This window comes from Mandrillus leucophaeus, unplaced genomic scaffold, assembly GCF_000951045.1.
Source record: "Mandrillus leucophaeus isolate KB7577 unplaced genomic scaffold, Mleu.le_1.0 Scaffold699, whole genome shotgun sequence".
Lineage (NCBI taxonomy): Eukaryota > Metazoa > Chordata > Mammalia > Primates > Cercopithecidae > Mandrillus > Mandrillus leucophaeus.
Window position 1 is genome coordinate 360,837 of NW_012107574.1, and position 13,099 is coordinate 373,935.

The 13,099-nt window shown below is 40.8% G+C and overlaps 1 protein-coding gene across 2 annotated transcripts in view; it reads right to left on the minus strand.

Annotated features, from left to right (window-relative positions):
- Positions 1-13,099, minus strand: part of ZCCHC2 (zinc finger, CCHC domain containing 2) — a 68,490-nt gene that overhangs the window by 9,426 nt on the left and 45,965 nt on the right. Inside the window, exons 12-14 of one of the 2 annotated variants that reach the window (XR_001004279.1) lie at positions 9,981-10,109; positions 4,386-5,879; positions 3,265-3,405 (exon numbers count right to left, since the gene is read on the minus strand). Coding sequence is in view for 1 of the 2 variants with exons in the window: in XM_011964384.1 (XP_011819774.1) it covers positions 3,338-3,405; positions 4,386-5,879; positions 9,981-10,109 (1,691 nt within the window). In the remaining variant the exon portion in view is untranslated. Of the gene's footprint in view, positions 1-1,335; positions 3,406-4,385; positions 5,880-9,980; positions 10,110-13,099 lie in introns of those variants that run through there. The other variant, XM_011964384.1, reaches the window with a different exon arrangement.

The following is a 13,099-nucleotide window of genomic DNA, read 5'->3' on the forward strand; positions in this document are numbered from 1 at the left end:
AAAAAAAAAATGGCTGGGTGCGGTGGTGGATGCCTGTAATCTCAGCTATTCGGGAGGCTGAGGCAGGAGAATCGCTTGAACCCAGGAGGTGGAGGTTGCAGTGAATCAAGATCACGCCATTGCACTCCAGCCTGGGTGACAAGAGCGAAACTCTCTCTCTCTCTCACACACACACACACACACACACACACACACACACGACTAACACAATCTAGAGCAGTGGTTACCTTAGTGTAGTGGGGGAAGGAGAGGGAGGGATAGCTAAGGATATGGGACATGCTAGTGAATGTGAATCTGGGTTCATGATTTACATGTTACCTATAGGTGCATTATTTGTTGGCTGAAAAGGAAAGTTGGTGCCCTGCAAACAATCAGGGAATTTATAATCATTTCAAACTCACTGCCCACCCAATTGGATCCAGAGTGCACAGTCATTAGTGGGCTCCTGACAAACAGCCGAGGCCCAGGACGGTGCTGGCCACCGGGACTGCTGCAAGGGCGGTGTGGAGCAACACACACAGGCCCCCAACCGTCTCTTACAAATTACCGACCGCTTAAAAACTTTGAGCCTGGATTATAGCCGAGATAAGCAATGAAATAAAAAATAATATACATTGTACTGAGAGAGGGGCCTGGCTAAAAAAATCACACTAATAAAGTTGATAAAGTAATGAGTCCTTTACACTTTTGGTGGGTAAAGGCCTAAACTGGAAACATGAGCTCAAGATTGATAAGCACTCTGCCTCATTGCTAACATAGCCTTTGGCACGCAGCCGAGCACTCAACTCACGGAGTGCAGTCCCCCTTTCTCTAGTGGTCATGCAGATGACCTCTATATAAAGTTATTTGGGAGGCTGGGAATGGTGGCTCACGCCTGTAATCCCACCACTTTGGGAGGCAGAGGCAGGCAGATCACTTGAGGTCAGGAGTTCAAGACCAGCCTGGCCAACATGGTGAAACCCCGTTTCTACTAAAAATACAAAAGTTAGCTGGGCATGGTGGTACACACCTGTAATCTCAGCTACTCAGGAGGCTGAGGCAGGAGAATCGCTTGAACCCGGGGAGGTGGAGTTTGCAATGAGCTGAGATCGCACCACTGCACTCCAACCTGGGCGACAGAGCAAGACCCCGTCTCAGAAACAAAGAAGTTATCTGGGGGAAGAACTGAGGAACATCCAGATGGTAAATAACTTTGGGATTCACTGCCCACCCTGCGGGGAAATGGGTTGATTCTGACCCCAAGATAATTACATACATAAATACAATTTAAAAAAAAAATCACCATGTATGATGTCCTATCTCCACTTTTACAAAATTTACAATGAGGCACAATTCTTAAGCTGTTTTTCATTTTTTTTATTGCTGTTAATTCAAGGAAAAAAGGTTGCATAAAATCCAATCTGTTCTAGAAATATAAGTGGCCTTTCCAGTACATAACATTTCAAATATCAAAGTATATGGTAAACATACAAATAAGGAGAAGGTAACATACCTCCTATGTACAGTACAGTATTTTAAATCATAAAATAAGCTCCATAAAGTACAACTGGCAAGTGATTCACAATGCGGCCCATACGTGGCTTATCAAAACTCTCACTTGAACAACTCAACTGCAGCTTAACAATTAATTTAATAATGTGGTCCAAAAATACCCAGATCAAATAAAATATATTTAATCAAAATAATTTCCTTTACTCCAACTTTCTTTCTAAATTAAAGCTTTCATCTACCCCTTCACACCCACCCCCCCTTCCCCATAACTCCCACCCCTGAAAGAAAGTTTCAAAATGTACATTGGTGCTATAAATATAAATGCTACTTATGAAGCATGAAATTAAGCTTCTTTTTTCTTCAAGTTTTTTCTCTTGTCTAGCAATCTGTTAGGCTTCTGAAACAAGACCAAATGTTGACGTTCCTCTGCTGCATACCAACGTGACTCTACACAACAAAAATCCATCATTTCTGCTCTGTGCTGAGGAATGGAAAATGAAACCCCCAACCCCTTATCCCTAGGACTATACAGTGGAAGCTGTTCATTGCTGATGAATGCAGCAGTCACCACAAAATACACCCAATCTTCCAGATAACCTCAGTGCACTTTAGGAAATCAAAAATTACCTGGAAGCAATTTAGTACATAGATTGGCTTTTTAAAAAAACTTTTCTTTTTTAAAAACAGCAGCATTAAACTTAGTGACATGACACCGACATGATTAATACCATCTTAACACACTCAGAATTCAGTCTTTCACATTATAATCAAGCATAGTGGTAAACTGTTATAAAAGTGACTTTGCTACGAGAGACAGGGAACAAATAACCTGACATGGTAGAAACCCATAGCTCTGTTCAGATTGCAATAAACCATACACATTTTAAACACAACGTAACACTGTAACAGTTGGTATAGGGAAAGAAGAAATCTTTACTCAAGTAGTGTCTCTTTGAGCACAACACGGTGGTAGACAAGTAAAACTGGCTGTAGACTTCCATTACAAACACAAGCACACAGAGAGCGACATTCACACCAGTGTGTTCACTTTGTGTCTCTCTGAAGCAACAGGCTAAAAAAGGATGATGGAAGTAAAAAGTTGGTTTCAGAAAAAGCTTTTTGTCCATTTCGTACGTCATATTTTTTCAGTTTCATATGGTTTAACTTCTTCCTCTCTCTTCCACTTATTTTCATTTTTATTTGGACAACAAGCACTGCATATATGTATTTACGTGACACTGTTTATTACATATATACACACTATTTTGGGAGTTTGATTCCTCCCATAAGATTAGGGTGAAACATTCTGCCCTTGGTTGATACGCAGAGCAGTTTACAAAAGTGGGGTGAATGCACTGCTGGCTGTTCCTGCTGCGGGCCAGGGGCAGAGTGAGGCTGGCTGGGGAGGAAAGTGTCGTTTAGGGTGAAAGTGAGAAAAGCTGGGAAGAAGCAAAATTCCTTTTTTTTCAAAACCATATGACTGTCACCAGTGTTGTAAAAAAAGGTCAAATACACAGTTTTAAAGATTCAGTAAACATTGCACACAGCAAGTATTCAGTGTAAAAAAAAAAAGCACGCACCAACATTTTCCTTTCGATAGTTTGTCTGAAGGTTTAAATTACATGTATCATACATAGAAGCCTGTTGTTGAACCAGGAGACCAGAGGCTCAAAAGCATTGCATTCTTTCTTGTTTTGGACATTGGTACAAGAGAAATGAAAAATCCCAACTGCATAGAAATCTAGGAAATGTATAGACAAAGAAACAAAATACCTTTCCTTTCCTCCCCTCCACACCCCATGACTCCCCACACTTGAGTGTATTAAGTAGGCAAGCTTTACTCGTTTCAGTCTGCAGAATCCAACGTATCATTAGAAGGGGGGAGGGGAGGTGCGTATCTCAGTCTGTAAGTGCCTAAAATGGGAAAGACAGAACTAAGTCACCGCTTACAAGGAAACGTCATCACAAACCACTATGTACAAGCTATCACACGGACATGCTCTCCACAAGGCACCTTCGTCAGCTCTAGTGCCACTCCAAATGGCCAATCTGCTCACTTTAAGAAGCAATGTAAAGTTTGTGCTTTGAATTCAATCTAAAAGCTATCAAACTTCTCTTTCTTTAAGAATGCCAAGTAAATACATTCCCAATTTAAGACTTTTTTTGTTTCTGGGTAAGATTTGGCAAAACGACAAAGGCCAAATGCATGTGAAAGTAACAGTTTGAAGTCGACACAAAATTTGGTATCTTATTCAAACATAGGTATGACCGTTTTCTTCTTTCTGGTGGTAGTGATATTAAACTTCGTTCAAATTCCTTTACTCTCAAATCAAAATAGTGCTGAACTATTTTGTTCCTGTAAAATGCAACAGAATCTTGGACCTTGTTTTTGGTTTTTTTTTTTTTTTAACTTTTGCTGGGAAGGAAAAGGGCAGCATGGGGAGATAGGCCTGAGGCATCTGGTTATGCAGATATACTAAATAGTTACTCAAAACCTAATGTCAGATGACTAGATTACTTCCTAGGTTTTCAATATTTAAAAATTTTGCTTACTCTATGTAACAGGATTGTAGCTTAAAAAAAAAAAAAGGTGCTGCAAGCAAGAGATTTAACATTACAGAATGCAAATTCCCATCACACTCCTTCAAAAGGGCCTTTAGAGTTTATTCCTTAATTAGAAACTGAATTCCTCTGAACTTCCTTGTGCTCTGTGTGACCTGGGTCTACACTAGGTTTTTCCAGTTGCATTTTATGATCTGTCACTGAAAACACAATATCCATAAATGAAAACACAAACAGATCTTTCTGCTACGACAGAATCCCATGATCAATAAGGAAAGGAAGGAGAAACGGGTCAACTCAAAAGCAAGTCCTCTGGGAGTTACTGTGATTACCTTGTTGATTGGCCTCCATGGACGACTGCTTACAGTCCTGTGCATAGTGTCCGCTTACACCGCAATTGTAACATGAGACATTCCCGTTCTTCTTGGGCCCCGAACCACTGGTGTTGGCAACTACATTAGGTGCTGGATATACAGGATAGAATCTCCCAAATCCTGCCATCTGCTGCATGCCATAGTTGGCTTGGCTCCCCATGACTGGGTCATGTACCAGTCCATTTGCATATGGAGTCTGAGGCAGAAAAAAAGGAAGTTGGTTTCCATTGCTCTGATGTGCTTGGTTGAGGTAGCTGCCATTGCAAATGGATGGCAGAGTAAAGAATGAAGGGACTCGGTACATTGGTCCAGGCATTGGATTAGGATAATAGTAACTATTTAGCTGAAGGTTTCCATTGGTCCCACAGCTGCACCTTCGCCCACAAGAACCACAAGGACCCGAGCCCATCTGCTGTGGTGGCCCTACTGTCCCATTAGCGTTCGTGTTCCCCACAGCACTGATGTAAGACGTGCTGTCACTCTGCGCGGTACTGTGTGTCAAGGCAGGGCTCGGGCTCGGGGCAGGGCCTGGGGTGTGGGTAGGAACCGCGGGAGGTACAGTTGCCTGGGCCTGGCTGATGCCTGCGCTTGCTGGCTGGGGAGAAGTTGCTGCTGTGCTGAGCACACTGGAGTTCTGGCTGGGTAACACGCCGGCAGCAAGGGGAGAGCCCGGTAAGGGGTAGGAAGCTGGTGGCTGAGCAGCTGAGAGGCCAGCTGCTGGAAGAACTACTTTCACATTGGTAGGCTGAGGGACTGTCCCTGTGTTTCCCTCAATTTGAGGCACCATTTGATTGAGTCCTACCACTTGGGATGCAGATTTTGTGATGGGGTCCGTGGTAGCAACAGGAGAGCCTGGGAAACTACCTGGGTTATGGATAGGAATAAAGGCAGTGTTTGGTGATCCGATGCTCAGACTTCCGGGTGGCTGTTGTGGGATGTTAACTGTGCAGCTCTCAGAAGATCCCTGTGGTGGTGGCAACTTTAGCCTCTGAACTGTTAGATGCAAAGCGGGAGTACTACTATGTGGAAGGAAGGTTGATGGAATAGGTAAAGGGGAAGCCAGTAACTCAAGGTGCTTTTCTGATTCTGCAGTGGAAGCTGCTGGCCCTAGTATTCCAACGGGGGTTGAATTTGCGGACTCTCTTATTGCAGAAATAGCAACAGGACTAGGAACAAGCATCCCTATGGTTTTGCCATCAGTGGGTTTGGGTGCAGGAACGACGACGTCAGACTTCTGGGCACCATTGTGCATGACACAGTGTAAAGTTGGCATAAAAGAAATATGCTGATACTTGGGTGAGTTTAAGGGATCTTCTAAAAGGTTTCCATTCTCATTTCCTAGTGGAGCAATCTGAACAGGTGGTTTGACAGTGACAGTCTGGTTGACGGAACCATAACCTGTAAACCTAGTTGTTGATGGATTTCCAGAATCCTCAGAATTGCTGTCTGTGTCTAAAGAAAACAAACATAAAGAGATATTAACACGAGCATAACTCCCATCTTTCTTGTTAGAAATAAACATTAAGTATATCTCAAAAGTCAGTCAAGTTTGGAAAGTGTCCCTCTGTGATGTCTCCTGACTGTCCGAGCTGACCTCCCTTTAACTTTTGGCTTCCTATGGGTCATCATTAGATCAATGCTTTATTTTAAAAATATGGGGATATAAACAGAAAAACAAAACGTAAAAGGCGAGTTGGAGACGGAATGAAACGCAGTATAAAGCACAGAGATTTATGTACCACCACCTTTGTTCTGAGAACAGCATCAGACACTCTTAACCTTAATAAACTTCAGGCAATCCACTTGGTTTTGATTCTGCACTGCCAACCCAAGTTCTTCAATTTGTCTCAGATAAATGATATAATTTCAAGGAGCTCAGTCAAGACAATATTTAACTCAAATATCTAGAGGTAGGGAACAGAAAAGGTTTTGTTTTTTTAGAATGGAGTCAATATTCTTAATACTAAATATTTCAATGGGGGAAGAAAATTTAAAGCTATTATTAATCATAAAACAAATATGCTAGAATACAAGAAACAGAGCAATAGGAGAGTGTGGCAATTTCTCCAAAATCAAAACAGCAAATACAAACAACACTGCATCGGCTACTACTCCTGCATCAGCTTACGCCTGTGTACAGAAATAGCGTTGACCTAGCCTTCAGGGGATGTCCTGACTTTTGGTATAAAGGGGACAAGGATAAAATCTGATTCACAATGTTTAAACATCATAGACCCAGACACTGTGTTGATGTATACACAGACCATTCCATTAGAAAGTAGTGCCTATTTAAAAATCTTTCTGCTTGTATGGATAAGCTGAATTGCACTAGGTACTTCAAATATTTGTATTCATTAAGGTACGAACTGGCTATATTCAGCTTAAGATGTTAAAAAGTTTTCAAACAGAACACTAAAAACAAATTCATCTCCCTGAAGAAAGATTAAATGAAAGCTACTTACTGACACAAGCACATCAAGTGTTACTAATTCAATTGTTTTAATTTATATTAGAAGAAACTCAAAGAGTGAATGGTTCTAGCATAAACTTCCCTTAATAGATTAATAATTGGGGTATTTCTTGCTAAACTTTGCAAAATAAAAACTATCCCCAAATCCTAACTTATTGAAGGCATTGTATCTGTATCATCACACCAGTGCAGAATCAAAGATAAAAATGTTAAGTCTAAAAGAAGCAGAAACATTTTTAAAGAAGTCAGTTAAATTTCTATGTGTTTAATAGCAAATGGCCTCATGATTTTTAATGTTCCCAATCGGTTTTCTAAGCATCCTGAGACTCCTCTAGACATGTTGGGACATGTCTCGCCCTTTTGTGCACTGATTTGGGAAAGTGTAAAGCCTCAAACAGAATACCATCACTACCCAGGAGAGCAACAGCAAAGCCACCCACACTCTTTTCAAAGTAGCCTTTTCATCCACTGAGAATTCTAAAAATGATCAAAGCTCTCTACCATAATGGATATTTTCCTTGGGTGAAGACAGCCCTAAGCCGTTCTTTCATATTCAGTAACAGCCTATTTGAAAAAAGCCAAGTTCCTCAACACAGGCCTCCAACTTATGCTATTTGATGGCAGAAGAGGGATGCTGCCATTACCCAAGTATACAGATGTAAACTAACACTTCAGACAACAAGGCCAAATCTGCAGTGTGAGCCACTGACTCACCTGCACATCCTAGAGAATCAAGCATAAATGTACAATGAAACATACTGAAAAAGTTTGTCTATTCTAGGTAAGGCATAAAAATCCTCTCATTTAATGCTGGGCACAGTGGCTCATGCTTATAATCTCAACGTTTTGGGAGGCCAAGGTAGGAGGATCACTTGAGCCAGGAGTTCAAGACCAGCCTGGGCAACACAGCAAGACTCTGTCTCATAAATTTAAAAAAAAAAAAAAAAAGAAGAAGAACAAAAAAATCCTCTCATTTAAGCTTCACAATAGCTCGGTGAAAGGTGGTTTTCAATTTTTTTTTTCTTTCACAAGGAAACTGCAGATCAGAAGTACAGTGTTGCCTCAGGTTAGAAGAACTGGTGGTACAGTAACTATGCTACATTTGGTATGACTACAAAGTCACTGCAAAGTAAAGACTGACTTTAATTGTATATGATGTAGCAACACCATAGCATAGCTCCCTAAGACACAGCCTGATACCACAACACAAAAAGAAGCTAAGGTCCCAGAGAGCTGCAGACTGTTCAGGAAGAAACCACACTTGGCTGAAACAATATGTGGTAAGAATCTTAATCTGAGGCCGGGCGCGGTGGCTCAAGCCTGTAATCCCAGCACTTTGGGAGGCCGAGACGGGCGGATCACAAGGTCAGGAGATCGAGACCATCCTGGCTAACACGGTGAAACCCCGTCTCTACTAAAAAATACAAAAACCTAGCCGGGCGAGGTGGCGGGCGTCTGTAGTCCCAGCTACTCGGGAGGCTGAGGCAGGAGAATGGTGTGAACCCGGGAGGCGGAGCTTACAGTGAGCTGAGATCCGGCCACTGCACTCCAGTCTGGGCGACAAAGCGAGACTCTGTCTCAACAAAAAAAAAAAAAAAAAAAAAGAATTTAATCTGTAGGTGGACCATGAGAAGTAACCTGATACTGCCCACCAGCATGAGTCCACCTTGTAACCAAGGTGTTACCAATCAGATGTTGTCATCATGCATTCAACATACACATTTTAAAGGAGACCTCACCTCCAGACCAGAATGGTAGAATAAGACCTCTAATAAGCCACTCTTTCATAAAAGCAAGGAAAACCCTAGCAAAAACTGTCAAATAACCAACTTTTTCAAATTCTGGAAATTAAAGGCTTACAACACTCTGAGAAGTGTTTATTCAAGAAAAATAGCTCAATCTGTAAGAACAGAAAACCTCAAGGCATTTTCCCCTTGTCCTACTTCCACTCCCCCTTTCTCCAGCTCTAAAACAGACCTGTAAATGACTTGTCCCTCAATTTCTGAAATCAGTGCAAACACTCTCTCTCTTCAGTAGTAGCTACAAAACCCAGCAGCCATTAGGAGTATGGGTCTGGAGTTCCCCAAAAGCCCCACCACCAAACTGTCACCATCTGACTGTCCGGCAGCGAGTGCTCACTCTGCGTTATAGCCTCTTACCCACAGGACATTTGTCAAAATTAGTCAGAAGCAACTGTTTAACGATGTATACTAGCTGGGGCTAAGAAGAGCTAACCAGAAAACTTAAAATGAAAAACTGGGGAATAAGATGGTTACAGGAGGCTTCGAAAAGCTTTAATATATTCCTGGGAACCTAAAAGGTTTTGCTCACGCCTATAGTTATATGCCCTCCCAAGGCAGACCTGAGAAGGCCCTAAGCAATCACTGCTGGCTGATTTTAAGCCTCTGTGCACGGAGGAACTGAAGACATAATACACAGAGAAAACAACAAAATGGCAGATGTAAAACCTACCTTATTAGTAATTACATTAAATGTAAATGGACAAATAGCAGAGATCGGCAGAATGAATAAAAAACCATAATCTAACTATATGTTGTCTACAACAGACAAATTTTGTATTTAAAGACACAACAAATAGGTTTAAAGTAAAAGGACAGAAAACGAAACACTGTGCAAGCAGTACCTAGAAAAATGCTGGATTGACTATACTATTATCAGACAAAATAGACTTTAAGACAAAAATTGTTAGTAGAGACAAAGGATATCCTAAAATGGTAAAAGGGTCAATCGAGAGGATGTCAAGAGCATAAACATACATATGCATCTAACAACACACGCATTTTCCTTCTTTCTGCACTAACTCTACCTCATTATGATCCTGTCTTCATCCTATTTAACTTCATATGCAGTGAAATATGTTTACCAAATCAACATTGCTAGGAATTTCTAAGGCAATTATCTATAAGATGCCCTTTAAATCAATTTTACATTTAAAATCAGTTAATGGCATTTATAGGATCATGAAATTCCTTGTTTGACTTTGACATGAAGAAACAACACACATTTCCCTCCACTCCCCCACCCTTGCCATGCCAACAATACTCCCATTTCAAAGAACAAACCTCTGTCTTTCTCTTCTTCACTTTCAAAACTTTCTCTTCCATCGTGTCGGGGACTAGATGGAGAACTGTAACTCTCTGAAGATGTTTCTCCACATGTGTCATGTCCAGAGCCAATGTCCAAATTCACATCTAAAAATAACAACACTGTTAAAAAAATCATATTAAGTCATTTTAAATTAATTTCTAAGTTGAATCATTAGAAATTAATTTTAGCTCTAAATATTTTCTTCAGTTTCCCCACAATCATCTAAAAAAGCTTGTCCTTGATATAAACTGATTAAATTATAATTTTAATAGATAATGCTTGATAAATATATTTTTAAAACAATGCACAGAATAAGTCATTCTTACTGACTTCAAAGAAAAAAAGAGTTAAGGTTGGTTGCAGGGTCTGTCCAATATTACTTTGAGCTACTTTCTAAGTCTAGATATTTTAACTCCTCAGAGCTTGCTGGAATATTCATTCTTTAAAAGAATTCAAGAAAAGGGCTGCCAAAATGCCTACTCAATGAAAATTACTTGGAGTATTTAAAATAATAAAATGCTTCCCATCTAGTAAACTGAGTAATATCTTGAGTTCTGCCAAGTTCAAGCTTATACTAAGGTAGTATGAGGTGGTGACAGGACCTGCCATGACCAACTAGCTGTATCTGTTTTGAGCACATAAGGAGGGACTATTGTTGTATCTAGTATTGGACAAGAGATACACACTGCGGATTTTTTTTTTCCTATAGTGCCCCTGACTTAGGGAAATATTATCTTATCTCTGTAAACCCAGTAGCTAGCATAATTCTGCCTTACAGCAAGCATTCAACATATCTTTGGTATATAAATCCCCAAATCAGGGATTCCAGAGGGTTCTTAAGAACTGTAGATTACTGAATCATTTCTGTGGCAACCGGTAGAACCAGTAAAAGATAACGCATATTAATTGCCTGGGCAAAATATGTGTCAGAGAAAAGGCACAATTTGCATAATGAGCAATTCAGGCGGCTAACCTGTGGCTTTTGGCTGGGATAAACTTGTAACAGCGCTAAAACTGTTAAACATGAGCTAGATTAGCTCAGTCACGCAAATGTGAGATGAATATTGAAGAAAAATAAAGTCATTAGGAATGCTGATGTTGCTAAATTCCTTCTGAGTAATAAATAATGTCAAACTTCCAAGGGAAAACTGCACAAAATCATATGAGGCTACAAGGAAAGTGGCAGAGGAGTTCATAGGCAAGTAATAATTTCACAGAAAAGTAACATGGAGGATACCTACACAGTAATAGGCCCTGAATGACCCATCGGTAAGGCGACTAAAGGGATGCAAGTCAACACCAATGGCTGCTTGAAGACAAACTAATGGACCATAGTGGCCAAACAAGTTGTCATTAAATTGGACTAATGATGAAACCTATAGAACTTGCATGGAAGTCTTGCATATAAATATTTCAACCAGCATATAACAAAATGAACAGTCCAAGATCAAGAGAATCAAAGATTTGGGGATATTCTCAAACTAGAAATGGACTGGAAAGGAACCTCGGGGTAGCGTTCATCAAAACACAGACAGTGAAACTACAGTAGACTATAGTTCAAAGAGCAAATTTCAGAGTATGTTTTTAAAAAAAGCAGCTACCTCTCCAAAGGGTATAATTTACAAAACTATTTTTATTTACACTGTGCAAGCTGGTGAATATTCTAATCAACTGCCACATACAAAACCGCAGCTTCCAAAGAACTGAATACATAAATCTAAATCTATACTAAACAATCTTTTTTTGATAATTCAGAAGGTACTTCGGAATTGTGTAATACCTCAAGAACTTTAATAATCAGAAATTATGTGATCCTCTAGAGATTCAGGGGATGTGGAAAGTGAAGCCAGACCAATTATGAAAAAGGATACTCCACAAATTGCCCTTTTAAAAAGACACACAAACTTTGAATTTGTCATATCTCAATGATAAAGGGTCTTGTACATAATAAAGACGACAAAAACAAAATTTAAAACAGAAACCACTATTCTAACACTAAAAATACCGGTTACTGGTAATTATAAACAACAGAAGTCTGCTACAGAGTTAAGACCCATTTAGATAAATCATAGGCGATAGAACCACATATTTCACCTGCGATATTAAAGGAAGCTAGAGACCTAAATCTTTTACAAGAAACTGAGAGATCAACCATCTCATTTCCCTCTAGACTTTTTGGTGCCACAATTGGCAATAGAAGAGTGGGGTGGAGGAAACACTGGGCAATAAACTACAATGATGGGCATTTTTTTTTTTTTTTTTTTTTTTTGAGACGGAGTCTCATTCTGTTGCCCCGGCTGGAGTGCAGTGGCGCAATCTCGGCTCTCTGCAACCTCCACGTCCCGAGTTCAAGTGATTCTCCAGCCTCAGTCTCCCGAGTAGCTGGGACTACAAGTGTGCGCCACCACACCTCGCTGATTTTTATCTTTTTAGTAGAGACAGGGTTTCACCATGATGGCCGGGCTGGTCTCAAACTCCTGACCTCAAGTGATCCAGCGGCCCTGGCCTCCGAAGTGCTGGGATTACAGGCGTGAGCCACCGTGCCTGGCCAAGGTGAACATTCTTAACGCTCTATACGCACCTCTTCAGAAGACAGACAGAAAGCTTGGGTTTTAACAGAAAAGACACTCCAACAACACAGACAACTGATGGCACTGACTGCGTCCTGGCAGGAGCCAGCACGGAGGAGGGCTGAGCGCCATCTTTGTTTCCTTTTGAAATTCTAAGCTACATAACTGTATAACATAACTCAAAACAGAAGTTAAAATTTACATTTAATAATAAATTTTTAGGCTGGGCGCAGTGGCTCACACCTGTAATCCCAGCACTTTGGGAGGCTGAGGTGGGCGGATCACGAGATCAGGAGATAGAGATCGACTTGGCTAACACAGTGAAACCCTGTCTCTATTTATGTTATGTAAAAACACACAAAAAAATTAGCCGGGCATGGTGGCGGGAGCCTGTAGTCCCAGCTGCTTGGGAGGCTGAGGCAGGAGAATGGCGTGAACCCGGGAGGTGGAGCTTGCAGTGAGCCGAGATCGCACCACTGCACTCCAGCCTCGGGGACACAGCGAGTCTCCATCTCAAAAAAAAA